This window comes from Leuciscus leuciscus (genome assembly GCF_965113295.1).
Source record: "Leuciscus leuciscus genome assembly, chromosome: 18".
Lineage (NCBI taxonomy): Eukaryota > Metazoa > Chordata > Actinopteri > Cypriniformes > Leuciscidae > Leuciscus > Leuciscus leuciscus.
This window is the reverse complement of record NC_138742.1, coordinates 28,234,190-28,255,337: the sequence shown is the minus strand read 5'-3', so window position 1 is coordinate 28,255,337 and position 21,148 is coordinate 28,234,190. Positions and strand designations below refer to the sequence as shown.

Below are 21,148 nucleotides of genomic sequence, written 5' to 3'. Positions count from 1 at the left end.
TAGAAAACATGCCGTAATGTACCCTGAGTGTAAACCTTAGCCACATTCATCGTGAAGCGTGCTAGCGATTTGCAAAGATTAATATAAATATTAATATAAAGGTCAATAAAACGTTACACTCACTTCAGTTCTTCTGGAGGTGCAGCAGGAACACGAATAGTTGGTACCGATCCTTTTTTCAGGAGCAGCTTCTTAGCAAAACCAGCTTTATACTGACCCTCGTTTGTAAAGCAGTCTGGCGTGTGAAATGATTCGCGCAAACATGAAAGCATTGACGTTGATCGTGGGGAATATTCCCTTCGAAAACAAAACTAAGCCACTGCGTCTTCAGCGGTTCGGATTTAGGAACATCAAAATGATGCTGTGTTCGTTATTACACCCAAGAACAGAACACCACACTCGCTTAGACGGCATTCTGCTCCAGCGTATCAAGAATGACCGAGCGGACTATGATGACAGACAGCTCGTTTACGAGCGAGGGCGGGTCTGTGTTGAAACGCTGCTGTCAATCAATAATCGTGGGAGGAACGACCAACCGTGTGACGTCACAAAATCGAACGGCTTGATTTGAGACGGGAAAACATATAAGGAGATAAAAAAAAAAAACACTGGATGGATTTTTATCATTTTATGCTGGTTGTGTACAGGCACTGCCAACATACATTTTAGTACAACCAACTTGTAAAAGTGCATTTACCATTATATGACCCCTTTAAATAAGGAATTATACACACCCTCTCCTCTGTCTCAGAGACTGTCAATTGTTGCTGTGAGAGGCTCTTCTTCAACTCTCTGAAAATATTAGATGATTTCATTTATTTTTGTTTATCTAAAACTAAAATAATTGGATCAGAAATTTAGAAAAGGTGTTTATTTTTATATTGAGCGATATAATCATTTTATTTATATTCTTTTAAAAGAATAGAATGTTTTTCAACTTTAGTTAATGTGAACTCTTGTGAAATATACATGTGTGTGTGTGTGTGTGTGTGTGTGTGTGTGTGTGTGTGTGTGTGTGTGTGTGTGTGTGTGTGTGTGTGTGTGTGTGTGTGTGTGTGTGAGAGAGAGAGAGAGAGAGACTCATACTCATAATTATGTTCTGTTAACCTTCAATTCACTATTAGAAAACCTATTTTTCTCACTTCTACATAGAGCTGCGGAGGAGCACTATAAAATACCCCTGTGCTGGAATGTGGAGGGAGCTGCATGTCATAGGTCAAAAATAACTCACAGGACTTCCATTCAGTAAATATTCACGCCTGCGCACATATATTCAAACGTGCATACCTATAGACTGAACTCGTAATACACATGTGCACGCCATCAGCATTCTCACAGGTTTGCGTTTTTGAAGTTTGCACAGAAAGAACTTAAAAGTTTGGTGTTAAAACGGTGCTGTGTTAGTCAGATTAACAAAAGTCAGTCAGATTAACAAAAGTGATGATAATAATAATACATTTTATTTATAATGGGTTTTTCTAAAAACCCAAAGCGCTAGAAATTAAAAGTTAGAAATGATATAGCCGTATTTGAGCAGAATTAATAGAAAGGACGGAGACGCAGAGATAAAGTACTTTTTGACTGGGCTATGTGTTCTGCCTAAAAGAAGAAAAAGAAAAAAAACAGTTGAGCCAGTCAGATAAATCAGCACTGTCCCGAAATTGGTACAATTGTACGCAAGTGACCTTGGCACCGCTCAGTGAAAAAAAAGGGAGTAATCAGGCTGAGAAAGCTGAGATAGACAAAGGCACATGAAATAAAACTCTTACAAGAAATAAGAATGGTGAATCAATGCTATTAAAAAGTTTAATGGTTAATAAAAAACAGATTAATGAAAGGAAAATAAGAAAATAAACATATCAAAGAACAAAGAATATTCCTCAAAATTGGTTTTGTCGGCTGTTTGGCCATTTTCCTGACTGTGCGTTGTGATCCAGATAAGGAAAAACAGCCCATATTGAGCAAAAGTTTGATCGATTAACTTTGTCTTTTCATTTGTTACAAGAAAAATAGAATAAGAATAATGAGTGTGTGTGTGTGTGTGTGTGTGTGTGTGTGTGTGTGTGTGTGTGTGTGTGTGTGTGTGTGTGTGTGTGTGTGTGTGTGTGTGTGTGTGTGTGTGTGTGTGTGTGTGTGTGTGTGTGTGTATGTGTGTGTGTGTGTGAATGAAATCCCGGGTGTGTGAATGAACAATGTAGTCGACTAAAAATATTTGTATTGAGATAAAGAAATAAGGAGGGAGAGAGGAGACAGAGAAAGAGAGCTTTTTATTTTTTTTAAGCCTGAAGATAATAAAATATGTGGACCAGAGTGAGAGAAAAGGAACTTTTGGCTGGAAAATGAAATCGTTGATAATGAAGGACAGAGAAAAGAATTAACAGACCAAAAACTTTTTTTATTATTATTTAAGAAAACTAACAAAAATCTTAAAAAAGGAGAAAAACTTTAATTGATTTATTTGAACCATTAAAAATAGAAACTTGCAATAAAGAGGAATTAAATATTTCAGTTACCATGTGGAAAGGCCATGAAGTGGAATTGACCCTATATAGGGCAGGAGATATAACTACACGAAGCCGGTGGTTGAAAAGAACATAAATAAAAAATGTTTTTATGTTTTCAGTTAGCACACAATTACCCAGGTGGAATCACTAAGGGCCCTATTTTAACGATCTGAAACGCAAATATCCAGCGCGAAACGCAAGTAACTTTGTGGGCGGGTCTTGGGCGCTGTTGCTATTATACCGGCGGGATAAATGAATCTTGCGCCCGACGCAAATCTAAAATGGGTTGGTCTGAAGTAGCTTCATTACTCATAGGTGTGGTTTGGGCGTAACGTGAAATAAACCAATCAGAGCGACATCTCACATTCCCTTTAAGAGCAGGCGCGCTTGTTCCATGGCGGATGGCTATTATAACGGCGGATTTGCCAGGCGCGCGCCAGGAGCGGTTCACAGCCGAGGAGACCGACCATCTCGTCAGGGCCGTAAAAGACAGAGATGTGACATTGGGGATGGAGAAACCCACCCAAGTTAACTTCGGTTAAATAGGCGTATGATAATTTGGGTAAATGTGTAAGCTAGATTTATACTTTTATAATAAACTGTCTATCTATCTATCTATCTATCTATCTATTGAAATAATGTATGATTTGCAAAAATGTGTAGATGAGAGAATCAAAGTGTATGCTTGTTGTGCACACGCTACATTGATTATGGCCAAGCATGCGCCCTTAAAATAGCATATGAACAACACGCCACTGACTTTAGACTTGGTTTTTCCTGGTCATTGGCGGAATTGTTTTCTAAACCTGCAAAATAGCACCAGGGAACGTTTGCGCCGGAACACGGCTTCTCTTTGCGCTGAACCGCCCCTGGGGAGCGCAAGTGTATTTCCTAGTTTACCAACTTGCGTCTGTGGAGGGAAAAGTCCACTGTGCGCGGGTGCAAAATACATGCGTCGGTGTACAAAGTCAATTGCGCTGGGTGCAAGATAGGGCCCTAAGAGTCAAAACTGAACACACATCAATCAGATCCTTCAATAGATAGATAAAAGGGCCCAAATTTTTTAAAGTCAGTGGCGCGTTGCGCATGTTATTCAAATGCTATTTTAAGGGCGCATGCTTGGCCATAATCAATGTAGCGTGTGCACAACGCGCACTTTGATTCTCTCATCTAGACAGAAGCAGCAGTTTTCATTTTTGCAAATCATACATTATTATTATTATGATAGATAGATAGATAGATAGATAGATAGATAGATAGATAGATAGATAGATAGATAGATAGATAGATAGATAGAGAATTTATTATAAAAGCATACATCTAGCTTACACATTTACCCAAATTATCATACGCCTGTTTAACCGAAGTTAATTTGGGTGGGTTTCTCCATCCCCAATGTCCCTGACGAGAACGTCGGTCTCCTCGGCCGTGAACCGCTGCTGGCGCGCCTGGCAAATCCGCCGCTATAATAGGAATCTGCTTTAGAACAAGCGCGCCTGCTCTTAAAGGGAATGTGAGATGTCGCTCTGATTGGTTTATTTCACGTTACGCCCAAACCACACCTATGAATAATGAAGCTACTTCAGACCAACCCCTTTTAGATTTGCGCTGAGACCCGCCCACAAAGTTACTTGCGCTTTGCGCTTGACACTTGTGTTTCAGATCGTTAAAACAGGGCCCTAATGGTGCGTTCACACCGGACGCGAATAGCGCGTCAGGCGCGAGTGATTTCAATGTTAAGTCAATGCAAAGACGCGTTACGCGCGTAAAAAATTCCTGCGGCGCGAATGAGGCGTAGAGCGCGGCGCGGTAGACGCGAATACGCCTCATTCGCACGTCAAGTTCGCGCGAATAGCGCGAATTGAGCGTCTGGCGCGTTAAGCGCGTTACGCGCGAATGATTTTATTAGTGCTATTTGAATTCGCGTCTGCTGCCCGAGTTGAAAAATCGGAACTTCTGCGTCAATTCGCGCCGCGTTAACCAATCAGGAGCCTGCTTGCTGCTGTCACGTGGTGAAGTGACAGTTTATAATGTTATTTTATGTTTGGCCTCAATAAATTATTTTGTAATATGACTAAAATGCACAACAAAGCAAATCTTTCACATAAAAACTCGATTTCAATATATGAGAGATACTCATTTTGTATTGAATGCTATTTATTCCATATCTATTCTAGATTATATGAAACATTATTATTCTAATGTAAAGACAACAAACACAATTTAGTGTATAAAAACAAAAATCACAGGACAGGTTTCACTTTTGGAGGCTGGCTCCATTTATTATCAAAACAAAAATAAATGACAGATTAGGTGGGTGCGGGCGAGGGTGAACCTCGCGCCGGGCTGTAGAGCGCGGGCTCGACAGGCAGCGACCACTCGAGGCCGAGGCCTTATACGGCCTACGCTGTCCTCGTCAGCGTCCTCACCGTTAGGTCCACCAAATCTAGCTCCTGGAGCAAATTGTGAAACTCCTGAAACCCTCCGGAGGGTCTGGTGGACCCGAGTACAGCGACGATGTCCCCTACGCAGCTGTTTCTGCTCTCCAGAGCATATACGAGCGGTGACTCTCTCGATTAATGCTAATGCTCGATAAACATCTAAAAAAGATGGCCGCCAAAACTTTCACCTCTGACGCGCGTAAATTTCGCTTCAAACTTTTGTTTTTACGCGCGTTAGACACGCGAATTAACACAAAGTGGTCAAGCGTCAAACTAGACGCGGTAGACGCGAATTTGACGCGCTATTCGCGTCCGGTGTGAACGCACAGTAAGAGTCAAAATTGAACACACATCAATCAGATCCTTCAATAGATAGATAAAAGGGCCCAAATCAGTTTATTGAGTTTTGGAACAATGGATCCAGAAAGACATGAAGGAAGAGATCGAGGAGGGATAAGGATTTCAACCACATGTGGAACATTCTTAGACTTGTTCATCATATTGTATCCTTTAGTGGAGGCCCTCCTGTCACGTACCAACATTCTTTACCATTCCAATACACTTACCTGTAAATATCAGAATAAGGTTTGTGTGTGCTCTTTTACTGTCATATGATGGTCACACACATCTTACGTAAATATGGAAAAAAAAATGAAAGTAAATTAAAAAGTAAAACAGACCCTTTTTTTTTATTTTATTTTTTTATTGTACTGTGTACATGAATTAATAAAAATATGCCAATGTATCCATTGGTTGTGTCTTTTGTGTTCATCATGTGAAAAGGTTTGTGAGGGGGGGGGGGAACCACAAGCAACATAACTTACCAGTTTTGGAAATGTTGTTTTGAATTTATTGCACCAGTGTGTTAGACTATGTTGTAGTGTGTGTGATTTTGAGGGCTTGTGTGTCCTATCTGAGGGCAAAGTTTGGTTTTTCAGCAAGAGTGAATGATTTTGAGAGTAGAGCTTCATTTTGACCTGAAAATAGGATGTTTGGGGACTTGGGTGAGACGTTATGGATTTGTGTTTACTGTTTTGAGAATACGAGGCATAGTTTCAAGAAATGTGTTTAAGCAATCGAGAAAAACTGTAAATCCTTAAAAGGTTTAGTTGATATTATAATATGTTTAATTTACATTGCGCCTTTCCCAAGCTCAAAGACGCTTCACAATAACAGTAAAGAACAAACAATCAGTTCATACTTAGATGGACAATATACATTTGCCCAATCTAAGAAATGAGCGATTGCAGTTGCATATTATATTACAATTAAAATACAAACAGAAACAATTACAAAATAATAACAGAAACAAAAATAATACTATTTACAGTTATATTAGTAATACTAGTAACACTATTTAGTAGTTCAATTCTTATTTTCCAATTTTATCTACACAACCTGACGTTTGTCATTATATTGTTTATTGTTCTCTTTATCTTTTCAATTTACATTAGTTAAATTATTATAATTTAATGACTGACTCCTCAATCTTTTCATCCCATTTTATGTCCTTATGATTTGCTAAAAAAAACAAAACAAAAAAACAAAAACTTTTTAAAGTTCCTACTGCACATTTTCCAATTACATTACTTTCTGGTGCATACCGCAAACTTTTGTGCAAAACAGTATGTTTTCTGGATAACCTCTAACCTTCCTCTGACAAAGTATGTTATATTATCAACCCTAATATTCTCGGCTCTAAAGCATTCTGTCAGTAACTCCTCTATTGCTTTCATAAAGGGATTTACAATAGTGTCTTTCACAGTATTTACCCAAAGACTAAAAGTATCTACTGCTACTAATATATATTTATTTTCCTACTTTGACCTAGGATTTAAAGGTCCAGCTATTTACAATCAACACCCTTGGTTGACTCTTTCTGGTGTGATTCTAACATAATCACTTCTTATAATTTTTGTCTTCCCCTATTAATATAATTATCTATATTATCATTTTTAGGTTTACAGAATTTTTCCTATAATTGTGTATTTTCCTAATACAACTGTCTCATTTTATTTAATTATAATTCATATTCTTATTCTTTCTAATTTATACTTCTTTGTTTCTTAAAGCTATTTCTGTGTTTTACGTTGAATGTCCATGCTGATAAATCACTGCTAGGTCCAAATTCCTAACTAGATCATTAATCTTCTTCCATAAGTCACTATGTCCAACAGGTTTTCTGTTAAACTTAAACGAACCTGTTCTATCTCCAAATGTCTAAGTTTGCATTTAAACTTGTCTCAACCTTTTTGCTATCCGTTATAATAATAACTTGTGTAGCATTTACTTCTTTTAGTCTTTCTATGCTTTTAATACAGCTATAACTTCTATTGAGTTGTACCCAGGACTAAGCCCCTGTCTCTTATCTCTTCACCCTTTTTATGTTTTATAACATACACCCAGTGAGCATTATACTCTTCAAGAGTCTTTGATCTATCTGTGTATACTATCGTACCTTTAAATTCATTCATATTTCTTCTGTCACATTTTATGCTCTTTATTTAATATCCTCACATTTGGATCCAAGAGTGTATTATCCTATACTTGCTCAAATAATTTTGGGTTTTTGCATTTTATACTTATCTTTAGTTTAATGCCCCTTCACTGCTTTATCGGTATTAATTAGTCTATTCCTTTATTTATTTATTTATTTTATTTTATCTTGCAAGACCTGGTAATTCTGCATATCTTTTACTAATATCTGCTAGTTTCTTCTCTACAGAAAGAAATTTATTTTCTGGATTTTCCCAGCTTATACACATTATTCATATTGGTATATTTCTCTTCTTATTCCTTGCTATTAATTGATAACCAATTAAATATCTATAGATCAACCTTAAGAGCCTTCTCCTCATCTCTTCCGTCTAGAGCTTAAAATTATTTTTATTTTTTCACTCTTGAAGTGTTTTTTCTGCCTATTCACTACAACACAATTTATTGCCTTTTATTGTAGCATACATTAGTCCAGGGGTTCTCAACTGGTCCCACCCTGGGACCCACATTTTCCCATGGTCATTAAGTCGCGACCCACTTTTTTAGAATTCAACCACCAAAATTTATTTTTCAAAAATAACTGTTGAAAACACTCATATATCATCTTTTTAAAAACATAACCCTACATACATACATATATTATCCCGTACAACGTGCATTTCAGAGCATATTAATAAGTAACTGGACCCTGACAACCGCATGTACAAAAGTTAATTAAATAAATAAGGCCACATAACAAGATATTTTTACTCTATTCAGAGCAAATTAATAAGAAACTAAGGAGGACCATGACAACTGCATGTACAAAAGTGAATAAAATCAATGTCAAAATCACTCAAAATAAACAAGGCCACAAAACAAGATATTTTCACTGCATTATGAGCAAATTAATAAGAATCTAAGGAGGACCATGACAACTGCATGTACAAAAGTGAATAAAATCAATGTCAAAATCACTCAAAATAAAGTTTTCACCTAACCAGGTCATTTGTGGAAGTTAATGAGACAATTGGGGATGTGCTTTACTCTTGATAAGAGTTTCAAAGTCTGGGGTGACAGTAGACAGAGCTACTCTCAGATCATGCTCAGTGTCCAACCTGTTTCTCTGCTTTGACTTGAGCTGGACCAAGGTAGAGAAGCCACTTTCACACAAATAGGTTGTGCTGAATGGTAAGATCGTTTTGACTGCTAAAGTGGCGAGGGGTGGATACTCAGTCATCACATCGCTGCACCAGAAGTGGGAAAGGCTTACCTCACCAAATCTCTTTTTCAGCGTCAGGTCACATGACAGGTCCACCAGCTGATGCTCTTCGTTGCTTGGCAACGTGATGTTTTCCACATTGATACCGAAGGGGTCGCGTATCCAGTCCATGGTTGTTTGTTTCTCTGGGAAGTAGTCGTCAAACCGAGCTTGAAGTTTAGTAAGATGCGCCCTTAAAGTTTGTTTCAAGTTATTTTTGGCCGCACTGTCCAGCTGCTGTGCTTCATGGCAAGAGTTGGGAAACATGTCCAGTCTGTCTTTGGATAAATGATTTAGCCACAGTGAGATATTTTTCTTGAACGCAGCAATTTTGTCTGACTGTTCAAATATATTGTGTCCTCTCCCTTGCATCGATACATTTAATGTGTTGAGGTGCTCAAAAATATCAGCAAGATATGCAACTCGTACGAGCCACATTTCGTTGTCAAACAGTTCTGCATACGGGGAGTTAGTCTCTGAGAGGAATGTGGCGATTTCTGTTTTAAGTTCGTAAAAGCGTGACAACACCTTGCCCCTCGACAGCCAGCGGACTTCTGAGTGATACAGCACCTGCATGTGCTCAGAGCCCAGGTCTTTACACAGATGTGAAAAGCAACGGCTACTTTTTGCACTCCGTTTTATGTGGTTCACCACTTTGAGGACATTTGTTAAAGCTTCATCAAGTAAAGGTACCATATTCTTAGCCACCAGCGCTTCTCGGTGCAAAAAGCAGTGGTTCCACGTCGCGTTAGGTGCCCTCTCCAGAATTCGCTTCACCACACCGGAATGTTTCCCGGTCATAGAGGCAGCTCCATCAGTGGTGATTCCCACACAATATTCCCAACTGAGGCCCAGTGAGCTCAAATACAAGTCCAGGGTGTTAAAAATGTCCTCTGCTTTTGTAGTGGTAGGGAGGTCTCTGCTGCAGAGAAATTGTTCTTGCAAATCACCGTCCCACACATGCCTCACATAAACCAATAAAATGGCATGGTTAGCGATATCTGTCGATTCTTCCATCTGTAAGGCGTAGTAAGGGCTTGCCTGGATGCGGGCTGTGGTCTGTTGTTTTATGTTACCAGACATGTCTTCAATCTGCCGAGCTATGGTATCATTGGAAAGTGGTATGGTTATCAGTTTATCCGCCGCTGACTGATCCAGCACCTCTCTTACCATATCCATTGCAGCAGGTAAAATGAGCTCTTCGGCTACTGTGTGGGGTTTCTTGGCCTTTGCAATGCGGTGAGCTACTAGGTAAGATGCCCGAAGAGCTTGTTCTTGTTTGGAGCAAGACGCTGTCAGACACTTTTGTGATGCCCTCAGCTCCTGGAGACGTCTTTGAAAAAACTCCACCGGCTTGTCTTTCGATGCGGGATGTTTAGTTTCTAAATGGCGCTTCAGTTTGGACGGTTTCATGCTCTCATTGGCAAGCACTTCACTACAAAGCACACACTGGGGTTTCTGTCCCTTTTTATCCTCAATGTACGAAAATCCATTTTTTAAATAGTTTGGGTCATATTTGCGCTTCGCCATCTCGAATCTGAATGTCAAAACAACGTAAATCACAGGATGGTTACCATGGCGATGGTTACCATGGCTACCATAGTAAACTACCGCACGTCTCTGACGAATGCCTGTCAAAATAAACAATTTTTCAAAATAAAAGACCAATCAAACATGAGACGCACATAACATTTTTTTTTTTTTTTGACCAGCTTACCGAGACCCACCCAAAACAGGTCTGCGACCCACCAGTTGAGAATCACTGCATTAGTCTATCTTTCTAACTAAATTCAGGAATTATATCTCTCATATAAGCCCCTTTACTTTTTGTATCTTTCTCACCCACTCTTTCATGGATTGCTTAATTCTTTTGTTCCCTACAAATGCCTAAGATCCTAAATTAACCATATCTGCCATTACTTCACTTTTATATATTGTATATTCACTCGCATACAGTATATATTAATTTTGAATCCAGCCTCGTCAAGCCAATTAACTTAAAACCTTTTTTACGGTTTCAATATGCTCTTTTTTTATTTTTTTATTTATAACTAATATATCATCAATATAAACTTCCACATGTAATATTTTAATAGAAATACTGCTGATGAATTTACATATCACTTTGATAATCTCTGATATACGTAATGTTTGTTATTTACAGTAAAATAAGTATTTTCTTGACTAACCTCTGCTAATGGAATTGACCAAAAGCCATTAGCCAAATCCAATATTAAGAGAAATTAACCTTCCCTCAATTGTTCAACTGCATTAATACCATAATGCCTATCTGACTTTGTTACTCTGTTTAATGCTTTATTTGTTATAAGTTTCATTTGGTATTTATTGTACAGGACTGTTTGTTATTGCAGAAGTAATCTTCCTTAACTAATTGCTCAAATAACTCTGTAGTGCCTTATTTAATTCTATACCCATGATATTAATTGGATATTATCGTGGTAGTTTATGCATCTCACTGAGTTTTTATGAGCATATTCTTCACTAATCACTAATAGTCTTTACTCCACAATCGTTTTTACATTTTCCATATAAGGAATTTTCTCATAAAGCTCATAGTAATCCCTCTTTTAATTCTATAATTTTACTTTACTTCAATGTTTACTTTTAATCTTTAAGTCTCTTCCTGCATGTAAATTGTCTGCACCTTTTATCATTTTAATGCTGAATTTCTCTCCTACTCATTCACTTTTCTTGTCTTAATAAAAATATTATCTGTAAATTGCATTGGCTCTGTTGTTGAGGACAACATGTCTAAAATAGATTCTATTTTTTCATTAACAAAGGAGTTTCCATCTTTTTTAATGATTATTATACCATTAGATTATGTTATCTTTAATCTAATCTTTAATACCATATCTTTAAAATTCAATTTAATTATACCCTTTGGTCACAAATGTTTCTCTTCAACAGGCCAAGCATTTTTCAATGTATCCTTTCCTTCTTTTTATCTATTGCTCTTTTTATTCATCAAGCTGTATTTCTTTTCTAATGATGTTTTTATTCTGTTTACATCTTTTTATATTTGAGTTTTCTATTTTACACCTGACTTCTTTGCTCTGGGGTCATCTTTCCCCATTTATCATATTAAATATAACGGGTCTTCTATATACTATTTTAATTTTCATCCTTACAAATTCCTGCATTATGTTCTGCCAGGCTTTTTCCATTCTTCTGTTTTCAGTCAAGTCAAGTCATCTTCATTTATATAGTGCTTTTAACAATGTAGATTGTTCCAAAGCGTCTTTACAGAGACAACAGGGAATTAAAATATACTAAGTGTTTTAAGTATACTAAACTTATTTCCATCTCTCTGTTTTGCTTGAAAACAAGTATTATATGTCCTTTCTTCATTCATCTTGACACTTTGTGCTATCAAATGATTAATTTTTGTTTCTATATTAATTTATTCTGTGGTTGCTTTTTCCTCACTATTCCCACATGCTGAGACATTAAATCATACTCAGCTATATTTTCCTCTATTTTTTTTAGTTACAGTATTCAGGATCGTTACTAATTGGGATTTTCCGACCTACTTCTCTTAGTAACCTTACTCTATCTGTCATAGGTATTTCATCCTCTATTGATAACCATACACTTAATAGTGCAATTTGGTCTTTAAATGCATTAACTAACATCTCCTTTCATTGTGAATATTTCTCCTTTTTTTATGTGTTAAACTTCTCACATTGTCAATAGCTTTTAGCTTTTGTTATAGCTATACCAACTTAATCAATGCTATAGCCTACCTTCTCAACTTAAATTTGCATTTTTAGATGTTTTAATTATACAATCTGTATAAGCGCTGTGGTCTTCTCTTAACCATTTGGATCATATCTGTTTTCTGGCCACATCTGTTAACTACGGCTCCAACAATTTTTCTCCTTCACTTTTCTTGTTTTTTTCTGAACTCCAGCTGTCTGACTGGATTCCTCTCCTGAAGTCAAAGGTCCCCTTCTATCATCCTTTCTCTGCTTTGCTTCTACACTCTCCTAATTCTCAGATATCTCTGAGTTTAAGAGCTTTATTGCTTGCTGACCTTTTTATTGTTTCCAGCATTCTCTTTAGTCTCTTTATTTCTGATATTTAATGGTTTTATTTTTTCTCTCACTATTCTTCTCTTAAATTCATAACCTACTTAATAAAATATGATTGTTTCATATTATTTAGTTTTCCTGACTTTAAACATCCCTCTTTTCTTTAGCTATTTTTGAAGCAGGAGTGATCGGCTGGCTGTTTTCACTTGTCCATAAGTCTAGTAGTCAACAGTGTTGGGCAGTAGCGTCGCTATAAGTAGTGATGTTACTAGCTTAACTACATTTCTCAATAGCGCGATGGTACATAGCGTCGCTGTTTTCTGAATCAAATAGCTTTTCAATAGCGCATCAAAAATCGGATGCTAATACAACGGCTAATGATCTTCTTCTTCTTCTTATAGGATTCCGGCAGTGTAGACGCTGCTGAGCGACGGCTAAAGCCTGTTTTATGCTTCTGCGTCGAATCGACGGCGTACCCCCGCGGACCCCTCTGCGTCGACGCGAACCTCGACGCGACCCCTCCGCCGTAGCTTGACGTGCACCTCCAAAAAATTGTAACTACGCGTCGCGGTGACGCAGACCGCAGGGGCTGTGATTGGTCAGATTATACATCATTTCCGGAGTAAAATATATTAAAATAGAAAACAGTCATTTTAAATTGTCATAAAATATGTTTTGTTTTATTGTTTTTTATATACTAAACACAGCCTTGGTGAGCAGAAGAGACTTCTTTTAAAAACATTAAAAATCTTACCGATCTAAAACTTTTGACCGGTAGTGTATATGTATATATTTATATATATTCTTTTCTTTTTTTGTTGTTGCTAGAAATAAACTTCAATCAATCAAATCAATGTTTGTTTTGAAAAAAAGTTTGTTGTTTATTTACAATACAATGTTCACGGGTACATCATGGATATCAAGTAATTAACCAAGTCTGCCACGGGACACTACATTATCCTGCCATGGCACCGTGGTCGAACCCATTTTGTAGCCCAACCCGGTGATCTGTTGGTTTGCACCCGAAGATAAAATCTTTAAAGTCACTGCCAGTCTCTGAGCGAGGTCAATAGGCATACTGTGTGTAGTCTGATGCTGTATTAACGGCTTTAAACGATGAACAAGATCGTCAAATCGACCTTTCGACATCCGAAAATACTTAAAGTGCATTTCTTCGTCCAAGTCCCTCAGCGGTCGAACAACCGTAACAAATTCGCCAATCCTTCCCCTGTCTTCGTGCACTGGTCGTACAGACCACCTTCGCTGACGTCTTCTTTTTCTTCTACGATTAAACATTTGCAATAAAATCATTTGTTGTTCAACGTTGATTAGCTCCAGCTGCGACAACACTCTCTCTCTTTCGCTCGCCATTGTCGGAAATGAAAAAGCGGAACCGGCGCATGGAACCAAAACAAACTAGGAAAGAGATTCGCGAACCACACCACCCCCCTAGCGTTCTGGCGGTGAAATGCACCGCGATGCAACGCAACCCGACGCAGAACCATAAAACGGTCACGACGCCGTTGGAGTGACGGCGTAGCTACGCCGTGGAGTTGACGCAGAAGCATAATGAGGGCTTAAGGATCACTGATCCTGGATCATTAAGTGACACCACCCACCGCCCTACATGGACCCGGTGACTTCTTCTTTGTGTTTTACGGCGGTTGGCAACCAGCTTTTTGGTGCATTACCGCCACCTTCTGCTCCGGAAGGTGACATCACATTCCCTACTCTACTTGGGCTGACATGCAAGAAATTTACTTGATGGAAAGATGGCAGAGGGTGAGGGCAGAGAGGAATTGATCCAGAGGGGAAATTGTGCATACCCAGGCAAACACATGTGCATATGCATACGTACACATACAGATGAATACACACTCTCGACACCTGGTTTTGTTATTATGTGGATCACGTTTTTTGTTTGTTTGTTTTTGTTGCCAAATTGGTTTGGAACAGTTGTTGAATAAACAATTGAACTGAACAATTATGCTTGCCTATCTGTTTGACTTACAGTTTTATTGATCACTGAGATAGCATTGATTTGGAATGAAGTTGGTTCAATATAAAAAAGTAATTAAAAAAAATAGCTTAGATGTAATGAACTACTTTTGCCATGTTCCTGTAGCTTAGCTTGCTACATTTTCCAGGGTGGTATCTTCAGTGTAGTGAAGCTTCATTTAACGTAGAGTAACTGCTAGCTTAGCTCACTACATTTTCCAAGTAGCATGCCCAATGCTGTTTGTTTGCTGGAAAATATTGTCACATGACTGAATGCCTGAATTAACTTGTTTAACCTAGTCTAAGCCCCACCAGTGGAGAAATGAAGTTGACTAAAAATCAACGTTGATTCAATGTTTGTCTTTTCAACACTGAAAAGCATTGAACTATCAACATTGATCCAATATTATTTAACCACTGAATTTTCAACCTCAACAAAAATGATGGTTCTGATGGAATTTCAACATTGAATCAATGACCACCTATGTTCAACTATTATATAGGGAATAATTATTCGCTCTGTAGTCAGTAAGTAGTCAGATAAAATGTTTCCAGTTAAAAATGATTACCCACATAAGGTAGTCATATTATCTTATGGGATGTTGAGGAAGACGGATGAAGATGAACTGGAAGTGTATGTGTATGGTAAAAAGAATATGGAGGCCTTATGATAATCTGTTAATTTATTCATAGAGAAAGTTCAATTGTAAATGTAGACAAACATTAATGAGAAAATCGTCAATATGCAGTTGATGAACAAATCAACAATGTTTATGATTCCGTTCACGAAACGGAACAGTTATAAATTCAGAAAAGTGGGGAAATCTAAGCTTTATTTCTCTGTTGGGATGTCAATGTTTCTAACAGATGCTTCCCCGAACAACTTCGAACAACACAATACCTTGCACCATTTCTTTACTCTGAATATTATGAAAGCTAGTCAATTATGGTTTGAACACTTTCAAACAGCAACAGGTGGCAGGCAGTCTCCTGATAGGCTCTTTGTTAGCTCTTACAGCCACAGATGAGATATTGTTACTTTTCAACGCATGTCATTTTCACTTTTTTATTTGACATTCTGGGAGGTTTTCAAGGTTTTTCTTTGCACAGTCCAAATGATTCAAGCCTGTGAGCATACACCACCCTTCTGCAGCAATGGCACACGTGTGCTTTTATAGTTGAACAGACACAACATTTACTCAGTATACTTTACAATTTACTATGATTATAAGCATAATAACAGTATTCCTTATAATGTCTTTAACCAGTCTTATATGGTTTGCTTGTCTCCCAACCTGGTCACAGTTGTCAATAGTCAGAAATTGTTGTACATTGTTGTTTATAATGAGAGAATTTGCAGAAATCAGTGCTCTGAACAAAATCAGGCTTTTTCAGTGGATTTCTTTATCATTGGTGAATAATCTAAATGCCTCTGTTTGGCCATTGCATTCATGCACTCAAAAGAAATGTGTATGATTGGTCATAATGCTTAACTTCACAAAAAGAAATCTTTGATGCAATGTAAGCAGACACAAAAAAAGAAAAAAAAAAATATCAATACTTTTCATTCATTTTAATGATGAATGGGAATGCTGACAATGCTGAGAAATGTTGAAGCTTATAACATAAGCCTATATAGTTATGCAATCACGTTGCAGGTAATACAATATTTTCTGCACATTCCACAGACATTTTCTTCCCAATCTACACTTTCAAATCATGAACCCCATTCTCATTTTTTATTTATTTAATATTTATATGGACTGTCCATGATGTTTCCCTGCCGTCAGCCGGAGACACTAAGATAGGATCCATCAGAGCAGAGTAAAACAATCACAACAGACTGGGCCATCTAACCAATCAGAGCAGAGACCAATCACAACAGACTGGGCCATCTAACCAATCAGAGCAGAGTAGACCAATCACAACAGACTGGGCCATCTGACCAATCAGAGCAGAGTAGACCAATCACAACAGACTGGGTCATCTGACCAATCAGAGCAGAGTAGACCAATCACAACAGACTAGGTCATCTGACCAATCAGAGCAGAGTAGACCAATCACAACAGACTGGGTCATCTGACCAATCAGAGCAGAGTAGACCAATCACAACAGACTGGGTCATCTGACCAATAAGAGCAGAGTAGACCAATCACAACAGACTGGGCCATCTGACCAATCAGAGCAGAGTAGACCAATCACAACAGACTGGGCCATCTGACCAATCAGAGCAGAGGAGGCTCTCAGAGAGAAGGGGTTTAGAGAGACTGAATCCTTTATTGAACCATATGAGATAAAGAGGTGATGCTGCAATGTTGGGATGTAACCATTCACTCGTTTTCTTGATGCATCGATTACAAATCCTGACGATGCCTTTGCATTAATCTTGAAACGTATTTTTGAAGCGTGAATCGTTGATTTTGCAATTCAGTGCTTTAAAATATATAAACATTAAATTACTACACGCGCAAATTAATGGAGATGTTGTGTGGCGTCGTTCGTTCCCTCCCAGCGCTCCTTCTCCTTCACTCTACTGCCTTGGATTGCGCTCGCGCTCCGCCCGTAGCTCTCATTGACACAATTTTGAGCATCCCACATTTGAGCTCTCCTCAGGACGGCCACTGGTATTCACATGAGCTGATGACAGCTCTCTCTCTTTCGAGACAGCAATAGTCCTGAGTCAAACCGCTCAAGCCATTGAGAAAGCTTTCAATTCATTGCGTGGTCACAACTGCTGTGCTTAAATAAAACACTTTCATTGTGTGGAAATTATTTTCTATAATATAAAATACTGAGTTTTACGCTGCTGAAATAACAATAGGTTACTATCGTAACCCTGGTTCTCTGAAACATAGAGTGGAGAGATCCACCTATGGGAAGGGCATCTGTACCTAACCTCTGCAGAAGCATCCCATTGCACCAAGTCTGGCTAGACAGACAGAAGCGTGCAGCCAATGCCAGGTAAGGCCCCATCCCCTTACCTGAGGGCATATAATGCCTGCAAGCGCTGCTATTCTCCAGTAAGTATATTCGCTTCTCATGCGGCAAGCAGGGCAAAGCTGGTGGATCTCTCCACTCGATGTTTCAGAGAACCGGGGATACGATAGTAACCTATTGTTCTCTTTCATCATCTCGTGTTCGAGATCCACCTATGGGAGAAACATGGACAGCTCCCTGATTGCCCAATACACTCACAGTGAGGTCCTGAAAGCCAGAGAAGGACGGTCGCCCCAGGGAGACGGTGCCTGACACGTCCCATAATTATGAACCTGGAATCCTGATGCACACACAAACTGCTGTGCACATGCAGGACATTAAACATGTATGTGGCACACACACGATAATAACCCCAGCAACACACATGTGCATATATACACCCAGGAAGGAATGGAAATGCATGCTTGGTGACAGGAATGTGCATGACCTGCCGACCCATTCACTCCTTATTCTTTACTTCCAATGGGGTTGCAGGGAAGGGCTAAGACCCCACCCCTAAAACCGAATGTGCTACCGAGATTCTGGTGACATCCAGCCGGTAGTAACGCACAAAGGTATGAGGAGAAGCCCAACTGGCAGCAGAGCAGATGTTTTACAGTGACACTCCCCTAAACAAAGCCCAAGAGACGGCTAAGCCCCTCGTGGAATGCGCTCTGATGTCCCCTGGGGGCTGCACTCCCTTTGATTCATATGCCAAAGCTATAGCATTCACAAGCCAATGTGAGAGGCGTTGCTTAGATATTGGACTCCCTCTATGAGGGGGAGCACATGAAATAAAGAGCTGGTCGCTCTTCCGAAAAGCACTGGTCCTACTCATATATGTCTGTAAAGCACAGACGGGACACAGAGCATTTAGCCTCTGATCCTCTGCGGAGGAAAAAGGTGGAGGGTGAAAAGCGGACAGCTCCAACACCTCCGATTGTTGCGGGGCCTACCCTTGCCCTGATGGAAATTTCGGCCCATGACAGGGGGGTTAGGAAAACGCGCAGGGGGCGCCTGGCGTGGGGCCACCTTCCTAGGAAGGCATAACTTAAAAGCCTTATCCTCCTCCTTTTTTTCATCACACCGTTGTTGCATCAATGCAATCGGGGTTAAGGTGCCTGGCGATGGAAGGCTCGATAGCGGGGGGGTCACCCATGCCAAGAGCCGCCATATCCTTCACCTCAAGGCCCATGAGACCGTGCTTGAAATCGAGCGGGTCGCTCCAATTGTGCCTCATGTGCTGCGCGCACGCTGGAAGGACGGGGAATAGTTGTTTCCTCGGACCGGGAGGGGGTCCCAGCACTTTCCCGTCGTAAATGTCCCTCTCCTGGTCGGTGGCGCTCTGTGGAACTGGCCACTCAATGTCGAGGCGAGCGGCCGCTCGCTCACACACTTCCAGGAGGATGGACTGAGGCAAGGCCAAGGGGGCGCTGGCCTGGGGAACGCCAGAGGGCGGGATGCCCTCCTCGTCCTCTGAGACCAGTTCGTCGACGAGCGTGAGGTTGCCTGCGAAGATGTCCTCTTCGGGGAATGCAGGATTGAGCTGGTCAGCCCAAATAAGTGAGGTAGCGCCCCGGGAGGCCCCCGGTAGTGCGTTGTCGTCACCGTGTCCCCCATCCGAGTCAGAAAGGCCGAGCTCGGCGCACTGGGTCGCTGTGACTTTAAGATAGCGTTGTAAAAGCTTCTTTGGCAGCATAAGGCAATGACTGCAATTCTCCGGGTTCTCCAAGGCTTCTTGAGCGTGTTTGAGGCCTAAGCAGACCACGCAGAACGAGTGAAGGTCCTTAGCAGCGATCAACTGTCAACTGGAGAATAGCAGCGCTTGCAGGCATATGCAGGCATTTATATGCCCTCAGGTAAGGGGGTGGGGCCTTACCTGGCATTGGCTGCGCGCTTCTTTCTGTCTAGCCAGACTTCTGCAGAGGTCAGGTACGGATGCCCTTCCCATAGGTGGATCTCGAACACGAGATGATGAAAGAGAACTACAACATTAACAACACTGAAATAAGAGCATGCAGTTTATCTATCAATCAGATGCGCATTAAAGTTTACATTTACAATTACATTTAATCATTTAGCAGACACTTTTCCAAAGTGACTTACAAATGAAGAGAGCAATAGACGCAGTCAAATCAACAATAGGGCAACTATATGCAAATGTCATGACCAGTCTCAGCTAGACTAGTGCAGCACATGTAGCAAGGATTATGTTTATATAATAGAAATAGAATAGTAAGTGTTAGTATTATTGAGTCGAATGTTGGTGAAAGAGATGCGTCTTTAGTAGATTCTTGAAAATGGTTATTTAAAGACTCAGGAGCTCAGGTTGAGTTAGGCAGGTTATTCCACCAGCTTGGAACAGTCATGGTAAAGGTCTGTGAAAGTGATTTTGGCACCACAAAATTTAGATTTTGGTGATTTTGGTGCCGTTCACTTGCAGAACACAGCTACGTCTGAAGAAATTAGTTAAGATATAAGGGTGCAGAGCTAGTGCTAGTGGTTGTTCTGTAGGCAAACATCAGTGTGAAAGTTGCGTTCATTACTATAGCAACAGTAGACACCCAGCGTGTTTTCTTTCAGACTCATCATAAGGAAAATGTTCAGAATAAAGAGAAAAAAGAGGGCTTTTCTTACTATTCCGTGAAGAAAAGTTAGTGTAGGATTAGTTGGGAAAGTGCATGATATTCTGGGTAGTCTATCCATGGAAGCAAGCATTGTATGTTTAATGTACATGGAACACTTTAATAAGGTTGTGTAGTCATTAAAGCTGCCGTCGGCAAATTTTTTTTGATCATATTCAGTGTAATCGACACTATAATCCGACAGAACAACATAAATAAGGTGGTTTTAGAAAAAAACCCGAGCTTCTAACTCCACCTGGAGCGTGTTATTTGTTTTGCAAAAATCCAGCGCTCCCGCTTCATCAGGTCCAATCAGCGCAGGGGGGTGTGAGATCTGACTGTCAATCACAGGTCGTGCACACGCCACAGATCCCCCCTCACTCGCGCACGTTAATATCACATGCACACGCCACGCCTGAAGTTCGCCTGGAGATTGCATGAAGCGTGATGGCGGAGAGAAAATCTACTAACAAGCTTCCAATTCCTCGGTTATTGCTATCTATGGATAGATTAGCCAGGGCAGCCTACCTCCGAGTCCATGGTGTTGATCGATGCTGAAGAGACGGACGCATTCACAGAAAATCAGGTACACACGCACAGTGACGCACTGACGAGCACGACCTCGATGGGAGGGTGCTCGCTGGTAGTGGGGAGGGGCATGAGAGTTGTAAACATTCAAAATTTTGGCTAATCGACCCAATCTGCCAGACTTGCCGACGGCAGCTTTAACACTACCCTACACAATAGTTAACATGAACTAACAATACTTTTAAAGCCTTTTAAATTTTGCCTTATGTAAACTTCTACAAATGCC

At 39.9% G+C, this 21,148-nt stretch overlaps 1 protein-coding gene across 1 annotated transcript; it reads right to left on the bottom strand.

Moving 5' to 3' along the window:
• Positions 1-7,913: 7,913 nt before the first annotated feature.
• LOC309481066 (protein FAM200B-like) lies at positions 7,914-10,437 on the bottom strand. Its single transcript, XM_082145804.1, has 2 exons — positions 9,640-10,437; positions 7,914-9,600 (listed from the first exon to the last, which is right to left on the bottom strand). Exons 1-2 carry the CDS (start codon positions 10,209-10,211, stop codon positions 8,439-8,441), a joined length of 1,734 nt encoding a protein of 577 aa, XP_082001930.1. The 5' UTR covers positions 10,212-10,437; the 3' UTR covers positions 7,914-8,438.
• Positions 10,438-21,148: the final 10,711 nt, after the last annotated feature.

What these genes read in the sequence shown, in the direction of transcription:
- LOC309481066 (XM_082145804.1), bottom strand. Translation starts at nt 10,211, where the DNA reads ATGGCGAAGCGCAAATATGACCCAAACTATTTAAAAAATGGATTTTCG. An exon ending in TTGGTTTATGTGAGGCATGT is followed by an intron (nt 9,601 to 9,639) that starts GTGGGACGGTGA and finishes TCTCTGCAGCAG; the next exon opens with AGACCTCCCTACCACTACAA.